The 27,812-nt window shown below is 35.2% G+C and overlaps 1 protein-coding gene across 3 annotated transcripts in view; it reads right to left on the bottom strand.

Annotated features, from left to right (window-relative positions):
• BABAM2 (BRISC and BRCA1 A complex member 2) overlaps positions 1 to 27,812 on the bottom strand; it is a 167,887-nt gene that overhangs the window by 88,812 nt on the left and 51,263 nt on the right. For all 3 annotated transcript variants that reach the window (XM_061991288.1, XM_061991286.1, XM_061991287.1), the window contains one exon: positions 22,219 to 22,293. In XM_061991288.1, the coding sequence (XP_061847272.1) occupies positions 22,219 to 22,293 (75 nt within the window). The remainder of the gene's footprint in view (positions 1 to 22,218; positions 22,294 to 27,812) is intronic.

The following is a 27,812-nucleotide window of genomic DNA, read 5'->3' as shown; positions in this document are numbered from 1 at the left end:
TAGAGATCATCTAGTCCAACCCCCCTGCAGAAGCAGGTTCACCTAGATCAGGTCGCACAGGAACATGTCCAGGCAGGTCATGAAGACCTCCAACGAAGGAGCCTCCACAACCCCTCTGGGCAGCCTGTGCCAGGGCTCCATCACTCTCACGGTGAAATAGTTTTTTCTTATGTTTAAGTGGAACTTTTTGTGTTCCAGCTTCATCCCATTACCCCTTGTCCTGTTACTATCTACTATCTACTATAGAAAAGAGGGATGTCCCAACCTCCTGACACTCACTCTTTAGATATTTATAAATGTTAATAAGATCACCCCTCAAAGAGCTTAACAGAAGTGCAGATTTGCAAATTACTGAAAAAATAAAGTAGCTTAAGAAATAACATAATTGCCAGCTAAGAAAAACAAGAAGCCAATGCTTAAGATATCATCATAAAAAAAACCAGATTAAATCAGTGATGTTAAATAGTAATATTATCAATTTGTAAGTCTTTTCTACTAAGAAGCCATTTAGAAAATGGTTGCATTTATCAGTGACAAAATTGCAGATCAATAGCATTTCAAAGATCAAGAGAGAAGGAAGATTAAAGTCGTATACAATCTGGGAATTCTCTAAAATTGCCAAATGCAGGTCAATTTTTCTAATTAATATTTTTATGATTAGCAACTTGCTTTTTTGCAAGCCTATGTAAAATTGTTTCTATCATCTTGATATCTCACGTGCAAAATTCCTCTTTTTTTTAGTTTGTGGTATTTATCTACAAATGTGTCTCATCTTCTAATACTAGGGGTTAAAACATAATGTTAGAAACCTATCTTCCTATTTTCTTCATATTAAGAATAGCAAAATTTTTGCCCACATTTCACTTTATTGCATGCCCGCAGAAATCACAGAATCTCACAGAATATTAAGGGTTGGAAGGGACCTCAAAAGCACAAGTAAACCAGATTCTACCCCATCCCTCACAACCATCCAATATATCAATTTCTACTTTTCTTCAAATAGATAAAAATATTATAGAATGAGAAGGGTTGATGAAAATATTTTAAGTTAGATATCACATTTATCTTCAAATAAAAAGGTTATAAAGATTTGCAAAAGAAAGGACAAATGGTCAGTTAGATGATTTATTTCAAAAACTGTTACAAATTTACAGCTATACTCAATACATACCTAGGCTTTAAAACCAATACATGTCACTTGAAACCCCAGCATCACCGAAAACAGTAAATCCAAGAAAACAAATAAATCTAACTGGCAATACAACCTCAACTCAGACTGGTTTCATTCTACAATCTAAATACAGCTCCCTTGAGTCCCTGGGCACGGATCCTCAGTTTTAGTTCTGATTGATACTTCTTTCAAAGGATAGCTGTTAGCTACAATAAAATTTATAGTATGTTACTTAAACTAGTTTCAAACACTTCAAGAAATAGCATGTAACTGCCAGCCAGGGTAAAGTGCCCCGCAGCTGAATATGTTAAAACATTATATTTAAAGAGAAGATATGCCAATTTATTAAACTTCACCTTCCTTTGCACAAAGTTATCATCATAATGATAAGCTCCTTAAATATACCCATGGCATATGATGGAGCACATACACATACATACGTATACAGGTTCTTCCAAAAGTTATGCTCTGGTTACCAGATCATCACTGCAGTAATTAGCTTAAATGAAACAGAAATGAAGATCATTCTATCCTCTCATTTTTTTGTTGCATGAGATCCACACTAGAGTCTTGCCAACTCTGACCTTTCAACCTAGACAGTTACTCATTAACAAGAAGTTCTCATTAACTATGAAAATCGAGACTTTTCCCTCTCCCACATAGCATTATTAACTGCTTGTCTTAAGGCTACTGTGCGTCTAAACAGATGCACCTAGAGTAAGTGGTTGCTTGTTTGTTTTTAATAAATATAGAATAGAATCTTTTTCGACTAGGACTACTCAACATCTACAGATTTATAACTATTTTCTTTCCCCCAAACTTTTTTTCATTCATTCATTCTGAGAGTAGTTTAAACTTCACTGTATTAATCCAGCATCGACTGTTCCCATGTTAAGAAATATTCTCTGCAGGTATTTTTGTATCTATGAAATTGGTTTCCAAGATGCTTTACATTAAAACTTTAATCTTCACAAGATTACTATAATTATTAGTTGCACTGTAATAACTGGTTTTGTGGCAATCACGTGTTTGATGCTCTATTGTTGAAAGAGGAGCAGTCCCTTTTATGAGTCTTTACTATCTGCAAGGCAGATGAATAAAGATACCAGGAAGGTCCAGAGACAAAACTAAACATCCCATTTTTTTTTTTTTTTCTTAATGGCTGTTTGCTTTGTATTGTAATTAACTCATTTTTATAACTTTCACAACAAATTATTTTAGACTGTGAAAAGGAACTAACTGAAGAGCAATCTTTGCCATAGCTAGTTTCACTCTGGAACATACTGATGTGGGAGACACAGTTATTGGAAAAAAAAGGAGAGAACAGAACAGGCACACTCAATACAATCACTAATGCCTTGTTTCCCTAGGAAAGCAAAGTAAAATGCAGTTTATCTTAAGTTCTGAAACATGGTAGGTAAATCCTGATATAAAAACGTATGAATAATTCCTTAATGGAAATGTTCAGAGAATGGCAGCAGTGCATTCCTTCTACACACTGTCTCTCCAGTTGAAAAGCCATTCCTGAGAAGGAAAAATGGAAGCCTATGTTGTTGCACAGGCAGATAGGTGGCTGAGATTACTATGATGGCTACTTGTAACATGTCTGTGATAAGTTGTTCTTAAGCTTCAGTAAAAAGTCATCCATTTGCTTCCTGTCAAAAAGGTTTAAGACAAAATATTGCCTTGATCTACAGGAAGGTTAAAAACAAAACAAGAGGTAAGCCCAAAACTATATTTGGAAATAGAAAAACTGGACAAAGTCAGACTGGGCAGAGACATTTTTAGTTTCATGAGGCTACAGTGTACTCACTTGAACAAAGCAAGTGAGGTCTTCTACTGCTTGTTGAAGAAAACTAAGACGATGCTACTGAAAACTTTATTTCATACCTACTTGTATTGGTGAACAGTTGACCACTTAGAACATCCAATAACATCCAGTAGTAAAAGTGCTACACTTTAAATAATTTTTCATAAACAACTGTTTCTTCTTTGTTTCAGTTCAGATAAAATATTTCAGATCACTATCTGTGAACAACAATAACATAATCCTTTAATTGACTCAGAGAAACACTGCAGCTTCACTATGCTTATATGAAAAGACCTTTCTCTAAATGGCTGTACTTTGTGATCTAACTTGACTATATAAAAACCACTGATGGAGGACTAATTGGTAAGAACAGAGAAATATGTTTCCTTTCAAGATCACAGACAGTATATCAAATTAGATTCTGAAACTACTGAACAAAGGACATATTCTATTGAGTCTTCATGCTACAGAAGTTCATTTCTGGGTATAGTCCATGCATTTTCCATTGATTTCCTATGAAATATGTTGTCATTCTCATTCTAGTATATTTTCATGAAATAAATTATAGGACAGTTAATAGGACAGTTAATAACTTACTGTCATGAAATAGTAGATTAGTAACATAATGCACTATTAGAAAGATTTAAGTATTCTGTGATGCTCATTATCAATTTTTTCAGTTTATTCTTACAACAGTATGTATACTCCTAGTGACCTAAACACTGTTCTTTAACACAGTAAAATTATTGTTAATGCAAAGTGCAACAGGAGATCCTCTTTCTTCGATATAATTCTCCAGGGAACTTAGGTAACAGAATCAAAAACTTGAGCTTTAAATGTGTACTGCCACAAACCTAATTACAGTAACCAGAGCAACCTTAAGCAATGTTGTAGTTACTCAGTGTCTGCTCACTAAACTTGTCTAATATCTTTTTGATCCTTAGGCAGTTTGTGAATATATATCTTTGCATTAATTCCTAATTAACAAAAGTTGGTTTTATTTAAACAAAACTCAGGATGTTACAGTCTTCGCCAGAACTGAGATTCAGTATTATTCTGATTAAAAAGTTTAGTAGATACTTGCCAACTTCAACAAAATCCCTTGTTAGTGGATATCACCAATAAATACTGATCTTCAGTTTCACTTATGTTATAAATTATGCGACTTCATATATCTTAAATCTGTGAAATACCTCTGTCATAATATTTTATCAAGATCTACCTTGGTTTTTTGGTTAAAATTTATCTTCCATATTTCAGTATCTGGAAATCTAATAATATGTGGTCTGAGGGTACCTAGCTGTGATGCTGAGAAAACAGAGTTTTTCTCACCGATTACTTAAGTAAAAAACCCAAATCACTCAACAAGGAAGATAAACTTCTGACACCTCTCCTAATGATTAGGTAGAAATGAGTAAAAACTGATCTGCTTTGGGTCATACATTGGTGCTTTATCTGAAAGACACCATTTAGTTCTGAATCTACAATCAGAAGATAAAACAGGTCTTGGACAGTATAGAGTTTCTCCAGGCATATGCAAATTCCAAAGATGTTTCAAAGAATACTGTAGGTATGATCAATATACCCTTGAATACTACTACTGAATGCCAAGACATCTTATTTATTATGCTCCCCACTCAAACAGATTAAATAAACAAACTTCACATTAAAGAAGGTCTTGCTCCCACTCGTGTTCCAGCAGTTTGGAGCAGCTAAAGAAGAAGAAAAGACATTGTCTTCAGAAGAGTAAGAAATACTGTGGCACTCATCAATCAAATCTCTGGTCCTAAGGGTTGAGCTCTGTGTTGAGAAAACTCAACTAATGCAGAAGTAATCATGATAAGTTTTGCAATCTTTCCAGAGCTGATACTGAAGCTAAGAGCAGACAATTGGTAACATGTAACATGGCACAGGGAATACCAATGCTTGTGCGTTGGATAACTGGTATCATAATAAAATTTCATAAATAAGTTTCTTTTGTAGAATTCTGGATCATGTATAGAGTAGCTGGAGGAAGACAAAATGAACTGAAGCCACTCTGAAATTCAGGTTTGGTTCCATCAACCTGACACCATAACAACTTGAGTTGCTGTTTACATCTAAAGGCCTGAATGCCTACTTGCCAGTGAAGGCAAGATGAGAACAACATTGAAGTCTCATCACTGAAAATCTACTTAATTTTAATGTTAAGTGAATTTGATGTATGCTATTGCTCACATGGATACATTATAGTATCATTTCCACCATCTTCTGCTTCATTTTGACGTACTGAGCTGACAAATAAGTTTCAAATAAAGCAGCACAAAAGCATTATGCAAAGCACTTGCAATTCTAAATTCATACATGCATACATTTTTAGCTGTTGTTAGTAATTAAAACTATACTTTAAATAGATTAAAACTATTTAAAAGATATGCAAAAATGAAAACAAAACTTAACATTTAAAATTATTATTTCAAGCCTTTTCACTTTGGTTGAAATTAATAAATTGTTCATTTCCTCTCTCTCTCCGACAATGCTATATCAAAAGACATTACTTGAAGATTTAAAAGCATCTACTGAATGACAGTTCCTTAAATTGTGCGAAGTTCAACCATGATAAACAAATACCCAAATGGACAAAGCTTAGCACATGGAACAGCTTGTACTCACCTATTAGCAAATTTCATACTAAATTTAGATTGACAACCACAACTAAATTAGCAGCTAGAGTAATTACTGTATTTGATACTCTGTGGCCTAAAAATCAGAACTACCAGAATCTAGTTCTGTGTCACTACATGACTATAGTAAAATTTCATAAGCCAGTTTTCCAATTTTAAAACATGGAGATTAGTATGTGTTTTATCACTGGTGTTACAGGGCTTGAGTCAGGATTTCTAAACTTTTCGACCTCAACTGAAAATTCTCAATCAATGCAACAAAAGGGAAGCCTATTAAACTTAATTCCTTTAACTACCACCAACTGCTTCATGAAAAAAAAGAACAAAAATTTCAAGTTGCAGAAGCATTTCTAGTATCAGACAGCTATCACTGACGGCATAAAATTCTTTTAACAGAAAGAGAAGGAAAGACTAATTCATCTAATGAGCCAAATTTCAGCCTGGTTCTTTTACAGGAGTAATAAATCCCTGAAAACAGGATTCATAATATTGATGCAGAAATATTGAGACAAATGCAAAACTATTAACGGTGCAAAAGACACCACTTCAAATGCTTTTACCTGTCTCAACCAGTTTTGCTGCTTTGACACACCCACAATTCTTGTATATATTTATCCTTCTGAAACACAGAACAAGCACATAACACAAAGAAGCCTTTATATATAATGCCATATAATTACCCTTCATATTTCAGGTGGTTTGAAAATCTATGTTTATGACTACAGTTCTCTGATCATATTCCTGTTGACTTCAGTGAGGGCAGAATATATCTCATGGAATAAAACTGAGCTGTCTCTTGACTGTCCAACTCCACTATGCCTTTCTATAAAGGCATCTAAAATATTGGTTTTTAAAAAATTGCATGTAAATGGTTTCATAATAGGAATCATAATACTTCTTGCCCTATTTTCCAGGATCATAACCCTCTTCTTTTTTTCTAACATAAATATAGTGAAATTCATCTACTAGCCAGTCCTCTCCCACAACATGAAGTGCAACAAATGTTTCTTTGCAAAACAGAGAAGAAAATCCACCAATCATGATGTACACACTTGCTCTTCACTCCATACATAGCACCTGTTTAAAGCTACAAATCAACTACTTATGCCAGTTGAGCGTATCGGGGATTCCTTGTTTCCAAATATAAGTGATTTGATTTTCAGAGTAATAGGTTACTCTGATTAACTGTACCATTATTTTCGGCATTAATGTAAGAAAAATTGAGAAGGAAGACTCAGTGAAGCCATACCAATATGTCAAAAAGTTATATCACAATATACATTCCATAATGTGTACTTCTCTATAAATACATACTAAATCTCTTTCTAGAGAAGACACTGGAGGAAAAATATAGCAGAAATAACTAAACCATACTCTCATTCCCCTTAAAAAAAAGACAAGGATTTTATTTACTGCTCTGACATTACAAACATACATTAGGCACACAAAAACACTTACTGAAAAGTTATCTACCTACCTTTTCACTATGTAAATGCTTCCAAACCACTGGAATTGCTGTACAACCAATAATTCGTTCTAGAAAGAAATTTATGACTGCAGTAAAGAGACAAAACCTATCAATGTGAAAATGAATGTCACTAAGAAATTTTAGAATTATTTTTCCACATTTTATGTATGAATACTCAAAAGATTATGCGACCTCTCCTCATTATCACACTGAATCTCTTTCAGAATCTCTGTGGAAATCAAAACAGAATATCAAATTTGTGCTTCCTGGTCCTTCACATCAAGATGTAGTTTCATCAGCATCAAAACAAAAAGAGAAGACACTGATTCTCAACTCTGCTGAGACTTTAAAGATATTAGTATGCTTTGGGCTTTTTTTCACAGAAACACAGAAATTTTCTAAGTCTTTAGACTTAATGACATGTGTTGTACACTTATGCACAATACACCAATCTGTTCATCACCCATGTAAACAAAAAGGAGTATACTTCCCTCTTGTTATGCTCAACAGTTCTTGTCACTAAAGGTGATCTTAAGAATTTTCTTGATAGAAGAAGGAAATATACTCTTAAAAATGGAATACAAATTGAAGCGCATAAAAGTGGCTGTTCACTTTTGAACTTCTTTTATGATTTCACAACCTTAAAATAAAATGTATAATTTTCCCATAAATAATATCAATGCCCAGGAATTTCTCATCATTCATAAAAGAAATAAAAAACATATTGATGAACAATAAAGGAACATTTTGCTAACAATTACATTTACACACCACGATGGAATTGCTCTGAAAAAACTCTTCCCATGCAAATTCCCAGAAACAAGTTTATTTAATTTTTCAGTTAAGCTCCAAAATACCTGCAATTTGTAACACTTTCTAGATATGGGCAATAAAAGAAAAAAATTAAAAAAAGTAAAGCCTGGTACCTAGAGAAAGACACAAACAGATAAAAAAATAAGTAGGTGTCTAAAAATTATCTTTGTGTGTTTCTGCAGTTAGACAGATTTGAATTTTAAATACATTATTCATCTACAGCTAAAACATTTATCAGCAACAATATGTAGTTCAGACTACTACTTTCCCTGCCAACAAAATCTTTTTTCAGACATGGTATTCCTTCATGTACTATTTGGAGGGAAATACTTAGCTGTAATAAAAATTCCTTCTTTATTTTTTTCACTCCCTTCCAATTTATACCAAACAAGAAAGCATAATACACATCCTTTTATGGTTAAAAAGATCCTGACCAATGTTCTTAATGTTCTTGGACAAGCGATGCCCACATTACCACAACATTTTCTTGACTTAACACAATTTGAAGATGAGGATGATGTCTTACATGCTCCAGGCTGGATAGATTTGTTAGGAAGACATGTCCTGACAGATATGTTTAAGAGAATAAGGTCATTGATTAATGAAGAAAGGAGTCAATTAAAATAATGGAATAAATACATTTGCAGATGGTTACTTAACAGGACACTGTCAAGGTATTTTTGTCAATTTTTGAATATTCTTTTCTCAATCAGCATTGATAAATGCTTTGCTGTGTTTTTGTCTTTCAGTGTGTTAATTTGCAATTAATGACTGCATGAAAAAAATGTTTAGTTAAGAATAATAAACCAAGCATTTTCAAATGCTTTGTCCTCCATGGAATAGTTTTGCAAGTACTTGAATGCAGTCATGCACAGGAGAAATAAGTATGTATCTGAAGACAATACTGTGAAAGTTCCAAACTAGTGTTTTCAAAAGTTCATATGCAGTAAGCTTCCAAAATATTAATCTCAAGAAGAATCTTTTTCATTGTATTTTTCAAAGAAACCAAAATTAGAACACAAAGATGAACAGATAAGACTTGTTTCCACTCTTTCTCTGCAATTCAAAAAGCACACACTAATGTGTTTTGTATAGCTGTAAATAATTGATAGTACCTTCCAAAATTGCCTTAACATGGTAATGCAGAGATTATTCACCTTTCTCTACAAATTTAGACTCCTGCTTTTTATGTTCAACCCCAAAATAACTTTTGCATATTAAATGAGCTGTGAAGCTGTCTTCATATTGAAAACTTGTTGAGTATCTTAGCTCATATGAAGCGAGAGATTTCCTCCACTGCAACAGTGATGAACAACTCAGAGGAGGAAGGAGAAAACCAGCTGCACCTTGACCTGCCCCAACTGTTCCTGCAATGATAACTTGACTAAAGACTTATTTTTAAATTGTATAATCCCTGAGATAGGCATTCCCAAATTCAATTAAACTACACAGAGGACTACATTGCAGGAAGGGTTTACAAACAAATTCAACCAAACATCTCAGTGCTAACCAAGTGTAAATATTCTACCTGGGCACTCATCCAACTTCAGTAAAATTGTTCTAAATCTTCTTGGATAATGAAAAACTTTTTCAATGACAGTTTTTCATTCTGATGTACATGCATTGTAACGATTTTTCCCCTATTTAATTTGGTTTCAGATTCACTGTATACATGAGCACGCTTTGAAATGCTTTCCCACCCTCTTCCCTCCTTTTCCTGATCTTTTATAAATTCAGAAGAGCTATATGAAGATCTGCAGAGGAGACAGACAGCAGATTAGCCTACCAAATAACGCAAAAGATACTCAGCTTGCTACGAATGGTAGCAAGTAAGGGGATAAACAGTGAAAACACAATCTTATTAACATTTATAAATATCTAAATGGTGGGTGTCAGAAGGTTGGGACATCCTTTTTTTTCTATAGTAGCTAGAAACAGGATAAGGGGTAAGGGGATGGAGTTGGAAGACAAAAAGTTCCACTTAAATATAAGAAAAAGCTACTTCACTGTTCAGGTGAGGTAGCCCTGGCACAGGCTGCCCAGAGGGGTTGTGGAGTCTCCTTCCTTGGAGGTCTTCAAGACCCACCTGGATATGTTCCTATGTGACCTGATCTAGGTGAACCTGCTTCTGCAGGGCGGTTGGACTAGATGATCTCTAAAGATCCCTTCCAATCCCTACCATTCTATGATCCTATGATCTTCTCACCTTCCAAATTGCTACATGAGAGGATCATAACAGTGTAGCATAGAGATTCAAGGAGACAAGGGATTAAATCTGCATGAAATGAAGTTTCATTATTTCTACTGCTCACAAATCTTATTATTTTACCTAAAATCTTAAAATCTACATCTGTGCATGCCAGGAAACTGCATATATGCTGCCTTGCTCCATATAAGAGTAGTCCTGCTATGCACACACTCCCCTTTTGTCTTGCTGAAATGTGTGGCAAAAATATTTTTATTTTTCATCCTATATATACAGATCACTATAACAATTTTCCAAGTCTCCTGGGAATTCATTCCTCCAAAACAAATCGTTTGCAATTTTTTCAATCTTATATGGATCTTCTCTTCTTACTAGGCTTTCAATGATTTTCAGTTCCTCTCTATTAAATTACCTTTTTTGTATTATTCCTTCTATTTTACTTAGTATTGAAGCATTGTGTTAATACACTGTTCATTCATACACAGTTACTTACCTTTTGATAATAGTGATAACACATTGGTAACAGTAGCATGAAGCTTTCCACATCATTTATCTAGAAGACGTAAATTTACCCAATTATATTAACAAAATTTATAGATAAAGAAGCCAATGAAAAATAATTCTGCATGCTGCAATGCTGCCTCATATGAGTCAGAGAGGTAATATATGCCTTCAAGTGGCTTTCACAGGTATAGTCTCCTAAATCAGATACTATCATTGCCTGCAGGACTGTAAACTGGGCTGCAGTTCGATCACACATTTTTTCAAGAAGGAACTGGCAACATGTGGTAAACAAACAAAAAAAGAGAATATTTTAGTTATTATTTAGTTGCTGCCATACAGTAAAACTGATGCTGCAAGAACACTATCATAAAATGACAGTGCTGTTTATTACTAATTCAACTGCACAGCTTCTCATGAAACATTTGCTATTGCAACCAGAAAAATCCATCTGCCAATTTTGTTTCAACGTTTCTTTTGTTTTAGGAGAGCTCATAAACAATGCATTCCTAAACTGTCACATTATTAGCACCAGTCCTTTTTTTCTACCAAACATAAAGTCGCATGAATCCTGGTCACTGGTTTTTACTCCAAATACACTGACTGCTCTATATATGTATTTTTTATTACCCAGTATCTATCTATTAATTTTCTTGTCTTGAAATAAGGAGTCTCAACAACAGTTTCTGATTTTAAATTAAACAAAAAAAAAATACAGCTCACAAAAGCAGCTTGAGTTGCCACGTTAAAATGAATATTTAATGCAAGATAAACAGCTCTTCTGTTGAGTAGTTCTTGTGCAGTCAAGGTTAATTACACAGAACAAAGCCTAGAAATTACTGCCATTTTAATAGCATTTTAGATATGCTGTCAAAATACAGGAAATACATAAACCAAAATAGATACACAAAGAACTACATTCTGCTTCGGAAGTTAAGTGTTCCATTTGTAAACAAAGAAGAAATACACAGTAAAGAATATAAAATTAAATTTTATCTTAGGTTAGACACTTCTCACCCAGACAGGACTACTACATAGTAAGCAACCTGGGTTTCATGTATTCTACTCCTTGTTCCACCATGTTTTTGCTTTTCAATTTATTTAGTTAAAAAACTCCAAAACAGCAGTTACAGTGCTTTTCTTTCACAGAGAACACTTCTGGGCTCTGGGAACTTTGGAAGGAAGGTATCATAGAAGCATTGTCACAGATACACTCCATTTCATCAGGCTCTATACCATATCAACAAGAGTCTGATCCTGAAAAATATTATGTAACGAGTCTATTGCCACTGAAGTCAGTAGCAGGCAGGGAGTGTATCATTCCATTCAGAAATGGAAAACAAATACTATTTATTGCTTGGGCCAATAGCTATAACTCTGAGCCCTGGTCTCTTAAATGCTAGAGGGGTGTTTTGCCGTTCTTGTTTGGCTATATAGTTTGGTGGAGGGACAGAAAGCAGTATATAATTTTCCGGTGGAAAAGGTAACTTATATGAGTCAATATGACACCTTGAAAGTTATCATCCAAATAGTAAGACGTTTCCACAACAACTAAAATCAACAAGCACTTAAGAACAGTAAAGAATTTTAAGGAGGGACAACATAAAAATCTGTAGAAGTGGAAAAATGTCTTACAAGAAAAATCTCTGAAGCCATACAATCATTCCTGCTGTCTGAAGTAGCTTGCTTTGCCTTCAAGAAAAATGTGCCAAACAGCACTGGACCTGAATGACTGCTCATTCAGTGAAGGTTATAAAAAGAGAAGAGAGAGGAAGAACACCATTCTGGTTAAAGACTTTGACAAGCTCTCCAGTCACAGCTCATACATTTGTAAACACCTAGTCCTTCCATGTTTCTTTAAGCCCTGTTTAAAATCAGAAGCTTTTCCTCTGTACATCACAATTACTATGAACAATGTATTAAATAAGAACTTGTGAGATGCTCAATTGTTATTTTCTTCCAGGCCATGTAGATACAAAGAGACAATACTCATATGAATGCCAAAATGGCAACCTGTATATAACAAAACCTACATTTCAGGAACTAACGTCATCAACACTAGTAAGATGAAAATTAAATAAGATTTATTACTTACAAAAACTCGTGAGTCTAGGTGAAGTGAGATAGAATTAATGATTTTATCTAGGACACACACTATAAATGCTAAACAACAAAAATAGTAATTTGGAATAAGCGTGTTTATTCATTGTTAACCAACACATTGTCCTCAGGGCTCTTGCAAATGAGTAGCTGATTATTTACATAACATCAATCAATCATCAGTTTTACTCGAGACATCAGTCACATTTGTCTAACATCTTTCTAGACTAGAAAAGATGTTACAGTAAAACACAGAGTATCTCCAAATATATAAGTATATTTAGATATATTTTAAAAGGTAGATATTCAGAAGTTTATTACTAAAGCTAACTTCAATAAGCAAACTATTCAATGACAAGGAATGGGGAAAATTAGAGCAGTATTATTTCTTTCACTATTTTCCTTCAACAGAAATATTAATACTGTATGTGCACTCCAGACAGTCCATTATGTAATTGAAAACCAACATTTAATTTATGGACATCTTTTTGTCCAAATTTTTTGCACTGGTAACCTGTTAAGACCTAAGCAGTGCACCTAATTGTACCCAATGAAGCCAAATTAATGCTCCTCCCCACTGCCCCATCTCTCCCATGGACGTGCTGTTTGCAATGATTACAGGTCCCAGCACATAAAATACGTACAAGTTCTAGCATGAACACTCAAATCATTAAATCACTAAAACAGAAACAGAGAGTCAACAGGTCTAAGCTTTATTTATCTTTCTTTCACTGTCTCATTGAGATGCTGCTGCACAAGGCAGCCTTTCTTTCAGCCTTCTCCATCTAAAGTCTCTTGTTAAACCAGAAAAAAATGAAATACAACTTCTATAAACAAGCCACTACTTTCCTAAATAGAAGTTATGATAGAAATGCAAAGCTTCACAGAAACATGTCAGATAATTCATTAGCAATTAGTAGAGAAAATGTTGTGCATTCTTTTGGCAACATGGAAGCAAAAAAGCAGAACATCAAAGATATTTGATTTTTTAACTTTATGTTTCATGATATTATGATCCAGGTTACAGAATGGTAGGGGTTGAAAGGGACCTTTAGAGATCATCTAGTCCAAGTCTCCTGCAGAAGGAGGTTCACATTGTCAGCATCAAGTAGACAAAAATAAATATGATATTTACTGCTGAGAGCAACTAGTAGAGAAAGGAAAGCTTTTTTTTTTTTTTAAATATATATTTTTGGCTTAAACCTATAAAACCAAACCAAAGTGAGCAGTGCAATACACTCTGCTATGTGGTTATTTTCAGATCCATTATAAAAACATAACAAACAACCACCCCTCACCTTTTTAGATTGATAGCCATCAAGAGATTTTGTGTATTTAGCAGAAAAAAAGTGCAAATCACAGAATCCAAAACAAGAATGACTAAGAATCCTAGGAAATCATCATAGAGACTATATGTATAGAGACTGTATGTTAGTACTATTCCTTCTTAAGAATACAGACATAATCTAGTAATCTGAAAGCCAGAATAAAAAACCCCTAAAACACTAAACCAATCCAGTTGCTGTAACTGTTAATAACTGTAACTTTTGTATACAAAATTGACTTTGAAACCTCAAATATGAGCTGTAGGACTTAGGCCCTGACGTGACGCCTAAGGAAGAAATCTAATAGTAGAAAGAGGCTGTAGGCTCAGCTCACTGACATATCCTTCCTAATGTTATACCATCATGCTTTACACACTTCTATATTTGCAAATGCAGAATTTCTGGTTAATGAATGTTACAGATTATTTCTATGCTTGTAATCTATGCTCAATAACTTCTCAAATATTTTTCCTTTCAAGAAGAAATAGCAATGGGAACTAAATAAAAAATAAAATATCCAAGATCTGCTTCCCACTTTAAGACCACTGTACATGACTTGCTCTGCATACTATGGGTAGACCAAGACAAATAAAACAAGCACCATCATTATGTAATAACATGCAATTATTTTTATGGCTATTGAATTCCATTCTTCCTATGCAATACACAGAATGCAAATGTAAAGCAATAGTACAAATTACAAGCCCTAACAAGGCAGTAAATCTGAACCAAGTCACGCAACACAACGTGTCTATAAACTTTCCCACCAGATGCTAAAAAGGCTTTTAAATTTTACAGGCTGCTCTTTTTGGCTTGTTTTTCTTCTTTTCTTATTTTTTTTCTTAGAAAGTTAATGAAAAAAACCCTTATTCTACTCATCTCAAAATAGCATAGTAGTTACATCAAATTAGAGAAAAATTCACAGAAATTGAGATGAATATCGTAAGACTGAATTTATCAGTACATGTGCCGGTCCCTTCCATTACTATTGAATTATAAAAATAAAATGTTTAAAGGTAACTGTCATCAGAAATACAGTTGATTGGAGATTATGATTCATATTAAGATCATAACCTATAAAAATCATCAGCTGTGCAGAATGAGCTGTTCCAGTTGACAGATCTTATTAAGAAAATCTTCCAATAAATTGCAGAAAAAGCTGATTTTTAAAATTGCTTTTGGCTTTCAGCATATGGAGCTTAAGGTGCTCATGACATTAACATGTTATACGCAGTTTTAGTGAGTAGGTATTACAAACAAATTATCTTGTTGTAGTAACAGAATTTAGTGAGAGTAAAGGAAACTGATCTGCTTAAAAACCTGAAATATAACATGTTCTGCTTACCAAGTATACTTTTATTTTTTCTCGGTTTGTGAGCAGGAGATATTAGAATAAAATTGTGAAAGTATGACTAATTAAATCATAGTTTTAACACAAATTTCTGGAGCTTCACTGAATTATAGTAGTAACACTTTACTCAACTATCCAATGACAGAATCAGTAGATTCTGTGGCAAAGCAAGAGAGTTGACCTGCTCTGTAAAACTGGAAGTTTAATAATTAGACTAGGTAAGAAGTACAATGTTTCTACACAGTGAAATAAGGTCTTACACTTTTAGCTACAGTGACAACTGAAACATCCTGTTAAATAAATTAAAAAAAAAGTCCTAAGAACCCCCCCAAACCTTTAGAGCTGACAGATCTCATGTTTAAGCTATGACAAAAAACTAGATACTTAAACCTATTTTATCACCAAAAAAGTCACAATTTTCCTGATCCCACAACTTCCTAGCCTGCCAGAAGTACTTCATGATATGAACATCCTTTTTAAAAAAGATGTGTTTATTATTTTTTGGCCTTACTCATCATGCAGTCTCCAATGCTTGGAGTTTGCATGCTTCTGGCAACGCTAGTCAGTGTTTGAGGAAGAGAAAGCCTTCTGATGGTACTTCCTTTAATACTTTTTGATTAAATAAGTGGACAGCAAAAGTAAACCACAAATTTCTGGGCACAGGCTACAATAAAAGATTCTGACAGACAAGCATAAATGACATCTCTTCTTGACAAATTTCTTCTGCATACGCAGGTTACATCTATTTTCATGGTCTCTAGATTGTACAATTTGTTGGCTTCAACTGCTACAAATTTCTGTTTTGAACATTGCCAGTACTAACTTGCACAGACTCACTTCTAATCTAAAATCAAAATGGCTCATTATAATTGCATGTTACAAATTTTGCCTTTAAACTATTAACAGAAGCAACCCAGACAATCTTTGACGATTCGATGTTCTGTTTAATTTAGTGCTGGTACAGTAAGCAATCTAGCTAATATCACACCGACATCTATTTTTAAAATCTAAACTATTTGCTCCGAATGAGTACCTACATCTCAAGATATGGAATACAATTCAGGAAGTTAACTTTATCTGACTGTCACAAATTCCTAAGCAGTATAAGATTAATAGCGATCTATGTATTATCTTAAAAGAGCTCTATGGAAAGCATGGCCAAAATATTGCGAATTTTGAGAACTACACATTATTTCAGGATTACCTACTTGTCTTAAAAAATAACAGTTTTTCTATTTGTAAAAGAGGTAAAATTACAGATGGCATTACAGACATGACAAGTTTCATATGATCATAGAATCACAGAGTTGTTTCAGCCCTAACACTGTTAAGCCCATGTCTAAAACACGTCCCTCAGCACCTCATCTATGCATCTTTTACATATCTCCAGGTATAGTGAGACCACCACCTCCCTGGGCAGCCTGTGCCAGTGCTTAACAACCCTCTCAGTGAAAAAGTTCTTCCTAATATCCAATCTAAAGCTACCTGGCACAACTTGAGGCTACTTCCTCTTCTCCTATCACTTATTACTTGGGAGAAGACACTAACCCTTACCTTGCTACCAATTCCTTTCAGGTAGCTGCAGAGAGCAATAAGGTCTCCCTTCTGCCTCCTTTTCTCAGGCTAAACATCCCCAGTTCCTTCAGACGCTCCCAAAGACTTGTGTTCTAGATCTTTCACCAGTTTTACTGCCTCTCTTTGGACATGTAACAGAATGAGGTACAGGTTCATCATTATACCCAAAAAAGAAGACATAAATACATTACGGGAAGATTGTATAATAGTATGTACTGCAAACTGATTTATGTTCTCCTGAGAAGCAGCTGCCCAGCATACTATAAAAGTCTTACATGAAAAGATCAAGTAAAATCTGGACACTTAATTCGTTCTTGCCCTTGACTTTATGACCTTAAGACGCTATGCCTCAGGTTTTAGTTAGGCAGCTACTAACAAAATAAAAAAGTTTAAAGGCTAAACTATTTCAGAATATTTACCTCAAATTTTTAACTTAAACAGCAGAAGTACTACTTATATACGTGTATTTGTGTTTTGGTATTTGCAGCAATTTAACACAATCCTTAAATGCCATCAAATAAATTAAACTGCTAAATCACAACAGTAAAGAAAACAGCACAGGGGAAAAAAAAAAATCTCATTTGACCCTGCACATTATACTTATGTTTGTTCTCTACTACAGTTGATTACTCAAACATACACAAGTATTGCAGTCTTTTCACAGTGCCTGGAATTTGGTCTACATTGTAAACAGAAGTTGCACTGAAGTCTTTTAACAGATTTTCAAGTGATGAAATCACAGTAGGAAAAACACAAATATGTTCTTATCTTTCAATTTGAACTTGAGGATAAACCTTTTCCACTGACAGTCTTATGCACAACTGTTTGGCCTCTGGCAATGTGTCTAGACAACGTCTGTTGTTTCAGTTTTGAAAGATGTGCACTAAATACATTGGTCATCACAAAAAGCTCTTCAGAAAAAAAGGATTTAGAGATTTCTTTAGTCTACAAAATAAAGGTAGGTCTGCTTTGCATATTTCCTTTACATTTGAATAGTAAGAAATTGTTAGAAGGCTGATGGTCACAACTTCATAGCTAAATTGGTCCAGATAATAGTGGGGCACAACAAGCAGGTATATAAGAATAGGAAATGAATACTTTAAAATTATATACAAGAAGGTGATGGTAATCAGGGCACATGTTATTTAACCAACACCCCCAAAACATACAGAAATTAAAAAAAACCCCAAAACTACCTGAATGTCTTGTTTCCAACAGCATCACTGACAACATACTCTGAAGTTTACTCATACTGTGCAATCATACCACAGTCACATAATCCAGTATAATTTGTGAATTACTGAGAGGAAGATATTTAATGAATTATTATTATGATAACACATGTCCCTGTAGCTGATCAAAACTACAGAGACTGAAACAAAATTTGGATAAGATAGTTCAGATGATAAGCCCATTACCTTCATTATTACTGTGGCATACATGGTTGCTGTAAAGAAATACAAATGTGAACAAGAGACTGGCTCTCAAAACCAGTATGTAAAGTGAATTTTTCCACTTACAAAATATTGTGCCAAAAATTAAGTGTTGCAATGAATAGAAAAGAATTTAAGCCAAAATGAATGTGCTGATTACAAACTCAAAAAAGAGAGGTAAATTATAAAATAAAGATGTAAGGATTATCCTGAGCCAAAACCACATTCTTGTCAAATCAGAGAACTTTAATGAAAGACTTATCAATAATGAACCTTGTAGTAGTTTGAGTCAAACGTCAGTCTGATTCTGTAGTTGTTTCAACATTTTAAGTTTTCATTTATGTCAAATGGTTTTGCATACAAAAACAATGTAGAAGTGGCTACAACAGTCCACATTCAATTCAAAACCTCTGTTCTAAAAGTATCACTTTGTAAAGGAAAAAAATAATGAAAAGGTGTCATTTCCTAAATGTGCTTTTTCACTATAAATTAACATTTCTTTTTAAACAGTTCTTTAGCTTGTAAAATGAAGAATGATAGTTTTTCTTTAAAAGTGAAGGAATATGCCAAGAAAACTTACAAAAAGATTTGCTGCAGTAATTATATAAGTTATGATGTTTCCAGGTAAATAATAACAAAAAAATTTTTACTAGAATTTCAGGATTCCAAGGAAGAGACAGTGTGTTCTTTTAATTATTCTTGCTCTTCTTCCCACACTCTCCTATTTTCCTTAAAACAAACACACACACACAAACTGATCTTCTTCAAACTAGTTCAAACTGAACTAGTGCAGTAAACACCTTTTCGAAAGACTTGGTAAATCTCCCTCTAGTTCACAACAACCCAAATTATGCTGTGGCTTTATATTTTCATTCTTTGTAAAGAATGGAGAATAGTCTCATCACCATAAGCACAAATTTGAACAGAAGAAGGTCTTACAGAGTGCATTCTTAACAACTTCAAAGATTTCGTAACATTGCAGACTGTTCTCACAGCTTACATTCTCAAACTTGAATTCTGGCTTGCTATCCAATGTTTTACAGTCACACTTCTAGCGTTATTACCTTCTAACATCAATCAAAATGTCAGAAGAGCATTACAAGTCATTGGGGTACAAGGAGGCTAAAATAACGGTCTTCAAATATTTCATCGGATTGTAATACAAGTAGCACTAACTGAACGCCAAAAAAGATGCCAGAAAGTGGAACACAGGTTTGAACTTTGCAAATAATTACAGAGAACCTACTTCACATTCTATGGCTGACTACAGACTAGAACGGAATTCAAATACATTAAATTCTTCAGCTAAATATTAAGTTATTAATACACTATGAGCCTTCAATTACTGACTGTTCTTCCACCTTTCAGAGTAATATATTAACAATTATTTGCACTGTATCAATAGATCATGTATCAGATCACACACCATCATCCAGAAGGTAGCACTGAAGCTAAAATAACTGGCAGAGATGATGGAAAAATAAACTCCTATTTTATTGCATGAAATCAAAGATCTATTTATATCATAATTCTCATCACCCTCAGTAAAGAAATAAGAAAGACATGGACAGCTAAAAAGTTTTTTTTTTTTTAAATAGCTTTATAAATTTGGAGTAGTCAGAGAACAATTATTTCTGGCACAACGGAGCAGCTCCAATTCTTACTGCCTTTATAATGTTGACATACGAAATGACATCTATATAGCTGTAAATGTCAGAATACAATAAGCTAAATAAAGGCAGCAGAGGTAAAAGATCCATGCCTACTACAGAGTGCACTGCCACAGTCCGTGCTGCAGCACGAGTCAAACCATTCTTCTGCCCTCAACAAACACTACTGCAATAAACCAATATTTCTTCTCCTCTGGCTACTCATTCAGACTACATATCCTCTTTCTACCAGGTGATAGTTAAACCGTTTGCATAGTAGAAGTCTACATAAGAAAGTTTAAGGATTTCTTCAATACATTGACCATCCAAACAGTTGTGGAGCACTGATGATTTATCCACAGGATGTCAACCTTGTTTTGAGAAGGTGGAAGATGTTTAAGGAACGCGATAGTGAATTACAGTAAGGAGGAGTATGTTGTCATGTATTAAAATGTTACTCCTTAGAAATAAAGGTAGAATCTCTTTCTGTCACAGGGTTTCTACATGATGACAGTTATTTATGAAAGTCATACACCACCTTCCAACCTCCAAGTCATGCAGTTTCCCCAGAGGCTGAACAGAGGTATAAGACAGCCCTGTGACTGAAGCTATTTAGGAAGCTGGGTAGACACTTGTTCTCAAACTCTTGACCAATTTAAAATTGCTCCTGGAAAATATGTCACTTGGAATTCTGGCATGAGCAGATAGGACAGTTCACATAAGACATCTTCAGTCTCCTTTTTTCCACACACTCTTCCAGAAGGAAATCATAGCTATTCTGCAGTCCAGGTGAGCTCTTGCTGCATCCTGCTTCTCAAAACCATCCCTCCTCAAAAGGCCATGGCCAGCCCTCTTACATCTGACTGAAAATGTCAGAGAAGAGCTGCAACCACAAACACGGGAAAAAACTGAAAGTGTTTAGATGCTTTTGAGAAAGTTAAGAGTGGCTCATTACTCAAACAGAAAACAGTCTATAGAATGTAAAGAGATCACAGGATACTGATCTCAGACTACAACCAAAAATTTCAGTCAAATCACAGTTGTTCCTGTCTTTATTTTCATGGTTCTTAGCTCAAGACATCTTATTTGGAGAAACAGTGAGGATTCACACTTGCAATTGTGATCTAACAATAGTTGAAGACAGTTCTAACAATAAGATGAAGAGGAGGTAATGGGATTTACACTGACATTTTAATCTCAACACATTAGTTCCTCAATTTTAAGCAGCTGCTCTTCTTTCCAAATGTTGTAAAGTAAAAAGCTGAGTAAGGAGACAGACGTGCAGTTTAAAGGAAAGATGAGTGTTGATAACATCAGCTGACTCAAACCTTGAAGTTCTGGCATTTCATTCTGACAGTAATGACAGACAGACAGAACTCAGATCTCTCACTGTATTCTCTAAATATAACATTGACCTTGATGGGCTTCCCCAGTAATTGCTTGAAGGAGTGACTGTCCTCCCACTGTGAAAACCACTCATTTCAAATTATTCCATGTTGTTAGTTTGTCATAAATTCTGTTGTTTATCTTTTCCTTTTAGCAAAGAAAGACTTTTTTCCAACTCACTTCAATACTCTATAGTTCTGGTTTCTAAAATACCTGGTCAAATTATTGTTCATTGTGAACAATGAAGGAAAATAATAATTCATGTCATCAGTATTTGCTTTCACTCCCTGTTAAGAAATGGTATTTTTAGTTTGCTCTTCTGCTTCTACTATCAAGACTACTGGTACAATTGACTGTTCATTAAAAAAACCAACACTTACATAGCATGAAATTCCATGGTCTCATATAAGAGCTTCTGGAAATATTTAAATTTATTCCTCCAGATAATACCTTGGATATGGTCAAGAGTTTGCTCCTTATCACATTGTCTAAAAACCCAGAGTGCATCTCCATTGCAAGCCACCTTCGACAATAACTCAAATCTTGCAAGGCTCTTTAGAGTGCTAAGTGTGTAGCTACTACCTGGTAAAGTGGAACACAAGACAAGAGTATGTCTAACGTCACCTTTCCAAAACATAATCCAGTCAGGTTTAAAAACAGTGGACTTTCAAACTTGGAGGAGGGCAGGAAAATCAAAATACTTACTAAGAACATTTCAATAATTCATACATTCTCACAAATACTGTCAACTTTGACATTAATTTTACCTTGAGAAGGTATGTAGGAATATTGCTGAAATCTACAGGCAACTTCAAGAGGAAGCGAGCTGAGAATTCTCCAGTCTGTGGAAAAAAGGTAATGCTAATGAGATCTAGTATGTAAAAGAGAAGCAAAAACTGAACGTACTGAGGATGAAATATTAATCAGAAAAAATGTGCAAGAGCTCATACTCAATGGAAGAGTTAATATTTAAAACAAAATGTCCCAATTAATTACTGAAGAGAGAAAAAAAGAATTTACAGATTTCACAGATGTTATGTGAGAAAACATCTTAAAAACCAAAAAACACCATTGACAGTAACTCAACAGCAAAAAGTAGTCAGAATATAGCAATGTGCATGACAAAAATCAGACTATACTTTGTTAGGGCCTAAATATAGATGTAGCTTGGCTGTACTCATTTCCGGACAAAGGTCCGTCGAGACCTGCAAATGTTATGAAAGCAAAGCTAAAAATCACACAAATTTATAAGAGCATACAAATAAAACTGAAGCATCTCCTCAGATATTGCAGGTATACATAAGAAAATTTGCATTGAGTAAGGTGAGAACATATCAAAACTGTCCTCTGAATAAACACAGAGGAAAGAATTGAAGTTGAAGGTTTTCTATAATTTGTTTTCAGAATTATGTGACTCTTAACACCTAGACAACCGTTTACTGACAATTTGCCAAACGTCCCCTACACATTGCTTTTTTATGTATAAAGTGTATGCAAGGGAAATGGAAAGGATTTCCTTTCTGTTTCATACACTTCCTTAAAACCAGACTTTGTCCACCTGGTTATGAAGCAATGAAGTTGGCTCTTTTTGAAAAAACAAATGCCTGTCTGATTTCCTCCATATTAATTTTGTCAATCTCTATTTTTTAAACTCAATGAAGTAGTTATAGCTGTATTTGTCATATTGAATTAGCAGTAGAAAAATTGTTTAACATTTTATGCAGCTAAGTACAAAAAAATTAGGATATCTTGAGACAAGGTAGCAAAATCTTTTTCAGTTTTAACACTGCTCTATTTTTGCATACATACACTATTTAGTTGCATTATGACATACCCCTTTTTAAAACAGAATACTTCATTTTAACAGGCAGGGGGACAAATCAAAGCTGTTTGAATATGTAGCATTCATTTTCCCACAGTAACACATATGAACTGCTTCACTATTTCTGGAACACAGTTATCTGTACCTAATTTTCATTTTCACATATTAAATGTTTTGCATAGTCAGACAAAGAGAGAAGAAAAATACTTTAAACACGAAGTCTACGATACACAGATTTAAAGTGCACATGCAGCTATGGTGAATGTGCATGTTACAATTCTCACAAATGGGTGAATGTAAATACTACATTAGATTTATACAGCTCTACCTTCTGGTAAGCAAAAGCCTGTAATATGTCTTAAATAACAGAAGCACTCTTTTTAGAAAATGCAGCAGTGACCAATAAAAGAGATGTAGAGAATCTCAACAGTGAAGAGGTTGTCTGGGACCATGTTCGGATGGCATTTGAATATTGCTAAGGGTGGAGATCCCACAGTCTCTCTGGGCAACCTGTGCCAGTTCTCAGACCCCTCAATACTCAAGGATTTATAATACACACAGATGTCAGAAGGATATGTTCTGGGCCACTGCTTAACTACGTGTAGTTGTTATCACAAGAACTCCACATAGCTATCAGGACAGCTTGCCAAAGGCTACAACTTTTCAGAAGGAAAGCACTCAAAGTCACCAAGGCTAGTACCAAAAATCTGCAATTTGCTTTTGCAAAATAGTCAATACTTTTGCCTCCCCTCTCAATTAGCTGTGCTAAACCATAAATTGCTTTGAGCTCAGTGTAAGAGAGAACATGAAGGTTATCACTGGCCATATACCACCAGACCACAAACCTCTGTAACTATGGACCACATCAATTGCTATGTATATTGATTTTTAAAGTAACTGGGTAAATAGAACACTGAAAGAAGCCAGTTTGCTGATGCACAAGCCTCTCTGCAAAAGTACTGGAGGTCAAAGTTAATGGACACTGTCTTTCTAAAATGAATGGCAAGCTGCTAAGCAGGGTAGCTCAGGAATTTAAGTGATGGTTTACTATGCATATTATATTCTGCAGTACTGACATGAAATGAAATAGAGAAGGAAAAAACTCTGCAGAACTGAATTTCTTCCATTATCTTATGCCTAAATTAAGCAAAGGTGTCAACCCAAGCAACTAAGCATATATAGACAAATAACGTAGTATTAAGCAGATGTACAATACTGTGGCGGTCTTTTTGGTGCCCAACGTGAGGCTGGAGGATTGTTAGGAGTCTGAGATAAGGATTGTAATTGGGAGCAGTATCGGGCAAAACATGGACTGAACAGTGTTAGAATGGAATGACTGTGGAGAATTTTGGGTTGTTTTAATTGTGGTAAAGGGACAAGGGTTGGATTATATGTAAATTGTCCACTTTTGTTCAGTGTTTTGATGATGTTATTTTCATTTTGGGTGAATTCTTTTTGTTATTGTGAATGAAGATTATGAAAGTTGTGTGATAAATGTGGACTTTTATGGTAATACTTAAATACATGAATCACAGAGGCGAGGGGTAGAATGTAGTGGTTTTGCCTGGGCCAGGTTTTTTGGTAGCGGGGAGCGCTACAGGGGTGGATTCTTTCAACAAAGAGCTGCCAGAAGCTTCCCCTGTAGCTGACAGGGGAACGTCAGTCAATTCTAAGATGGACCCAGCAGCTTACCCAGGCCTGGACAATTAGTGACTGAGGGAACACCTCTGTGAATAACGTATTGGAGAAGGGGAAGAAGTTGTTGCACAGTTGCTAAACTGCAGCAGCAACAGAGTGAGAATGTGAAAACATCTCTGCACACACCAAGGTCAGTGGAGAAGAAGAGGGAGGAGGGTGCTTAGGCCCTGAAAAAAGACTCCCCTGTGACCTGTGGTGAAGACTATGGTGAGGCAGCTGTGTCCCTGCAGTCCATGGAGGCGACAGGGGAGCAGAGACTCACTTGCAGCCGGTGGAGGACTCTACACTAGAGTGGGTGGACCCATGTTAGAGAAGTTCATGGAGGATTGTCTCCTGTAGGAGGGACCCCACACTGTAGCAGTGGGAAGTGTGAGGAGACCTCCCCCTGAGAAGAAGCAGCAGCAAAATCCATCTGTAATGAACTGACCACAGCTCCCATCCTCCATCTCCTCTGCTGCTGGGGGGGAAAGAAGGCGAGTCCTGGGAAGAGGGAGGGGTGGGGGGAGGTGTTTTAAGATTTGGTTTTATTTCTTATCTTTTCTGATGGCTCGTTAATAAATGAAACCCTTCTTTCCTCGAGTCTGTTTTGCCTGTGACACTAATTGCTGAGTGATCTCCCTGTCCTTATCCCAACTCACAAATCTCTTGTTATATTTCTATCTCCTCTGTCCAGTTTAGGAGGGGGAGTAACAGAACGACTCGTTGGACATCTGGTACTCAGCCAAGGCTAAATCACCACAAATATGCAATGCTAATATCAATGTCAATTTGATTACTAGTCTATATATCAGGCAGGAAAAAGAGACAATTTGGGGTTTTTTTTTTCAGTCACTAAACAAGAAAAACCAAGATCCTGAATGTAATCAAAAGCTTTCCAATGGTACCCTGCCAGTTGTATCACTTGCCTAAAGGGTTTGTGTGATGTTAGGATGTAATCCACACTACTGCTACTTAGCTGAGAACTTGTCTTAAAATTTGTCCCAGTAGTCAAACAATAGAGGCCAAGCAGTTACATATAGAAACACCATGCAATTGAAAGTCTGCATATATTAAAAACAGGCTCTGAAACCTTTCCTGATGACACTGCTTGTAAGGACAGATGCCAGCTTTCTGATGTTGTGTTACTTACGTATGCAGAAAAATCACCAACTTCTTGTGCACATACAACATAAAGACTCAATTGTCAGGGCATTCACTTTTTGGGTGAAATTGGTATTATAGGCTGCACTTCTTGTCTTAACTTCCAAAAAATGTCATACAACAGTTGCCATAAAATCCAGAGAGATGAACCGGGATAGTCACTGAACAATAAAAAAATCAGTTGCTCCAAGATGTGGAAGTAAATCAGGATTTGCTGTCTAGATCTTTTATGCCCTTCAATGAAGATTATTTTGCAAAGTATTGCTTCCAAAAATGTTCTGGATGAGCAGGGAGCCGTCCCTGTCCATGGTGCTCCCCTACCCAACTCCAGTGTCTGGTCACATGAATCAGGTCGAATTGAATAAATTTCTGGCCACAGCACTGAGAGATTAGATAGTTAATGGGCATCTGTATCAACTTGTACTCTGTCAACATGAAGCTACTAAGCTAGCCTGTCTATTTGTCATAGATCTTGGAGATCCCTTCAGGAAATTGGAGATACTGGAAAAAAAAGAATCTGTTCCATTATGGGACATGGCATTGAATTACTGAATTCAGGTCTCCTCTTCAAAGTTTTTAACTTATGCACTTAAGACGATTACTGTCATCACATTGTGCAAGGTTCATTCATGGATGATTACTTCAGAAGTCTGCTGACCTACTATGAATTCCTGAAAAGGGGAAGGGGAAGGGGGAGGAAAGAAAACGAAAATACTCTAATTTCCTACAATGTTGGGTAGAATTTTGGCAGGTGACAAAAATTATGATAAAATCTCAGTATAGTTCAGAAAGCTTTCTGCATTTCAGTAAATGAGTTGGATGATATTTACAGATGTGGCAAGTAGTGATATGAGCTATAGAGAATAACATTTAAGATTTAAGAACAATTTTAACGAAATATTCTGATCTATAGACATTAAAAAGAGATCTGAAATTGTTTGATAAAGAAAATTTTACTTGGCTTAAAATAAAAAAGTGTAGATGACTTCACTAAGAGAAGAAAACCAGATGAATATAAGTACTGTGAGATTTAAAGTAAACATTCTTGCACCACCTGTAACTCAAAGATGGTTAAAGTGATATAAACCTGAATTCTAAGCCCTAATAATGGGAATGCTGAATTCTCATAGATTTTCAGACTGCATCTATTTCAGAAGATACTGCTTCTGAATGTCAGTATCTCTTCAGAGTAAACTGTTGCTGAAAGCAAGAGGTGGACATACTCAGCAAAAACACAATTAGATATTTCCTGATGTATCATACTCCAAGATTCCTGTGATGAATACATCACCAGCAGAAAAAAAATGGTTTCTGCATAGATTACTCTGTGGCACAGATCAATTAAAAAAAAATCTTAATAAATCAAATCACATACTCACCAAAATGTCCACAATGCCCAAAATATCCACAATGTCAACAGCCTCACTTTGGAAGGCTAAGATGGTATGCATAGTTTCTACACCACATGGCTTATTTCCCAGGCAAAAGATACAACTTCAGGAAACAGATAAGCCACTTTCATGTCTGACTGTCATATGAAGTCATGACCCTATCCAGTCGATCTCACCTCCTCTTGTCCTGCAGAAAATTAGTCTGGCCATTTTTTTATTCTCTCCAGTTTAGGTTCTTGAAATAACTTGGCTTAGGCAAGTGCCAGAGAGATACAGGCAGTTGCAGCTACCAATTAACTCAACCATAACG

Source organism: Colius striatus, chromosome 2 (assembly GCF_028858725.1).
Source record: "Colius striatus isolate bColStr4 chromosome 2, bColStr4.1.hap1, whole genome shotgun sequence".
In the NCBI taxonomy this organism is placed as follows: Eukaryota; Metazoa; Chordata; class Aves; order Coliiformes; family Coliidae; genus Colius; species Colius striatus.
The sequence above is the reverse complement of the archived record's forward strand: the minus strand, read 5'-3'. Positions and strand labels throughout refer to the sequence as shown.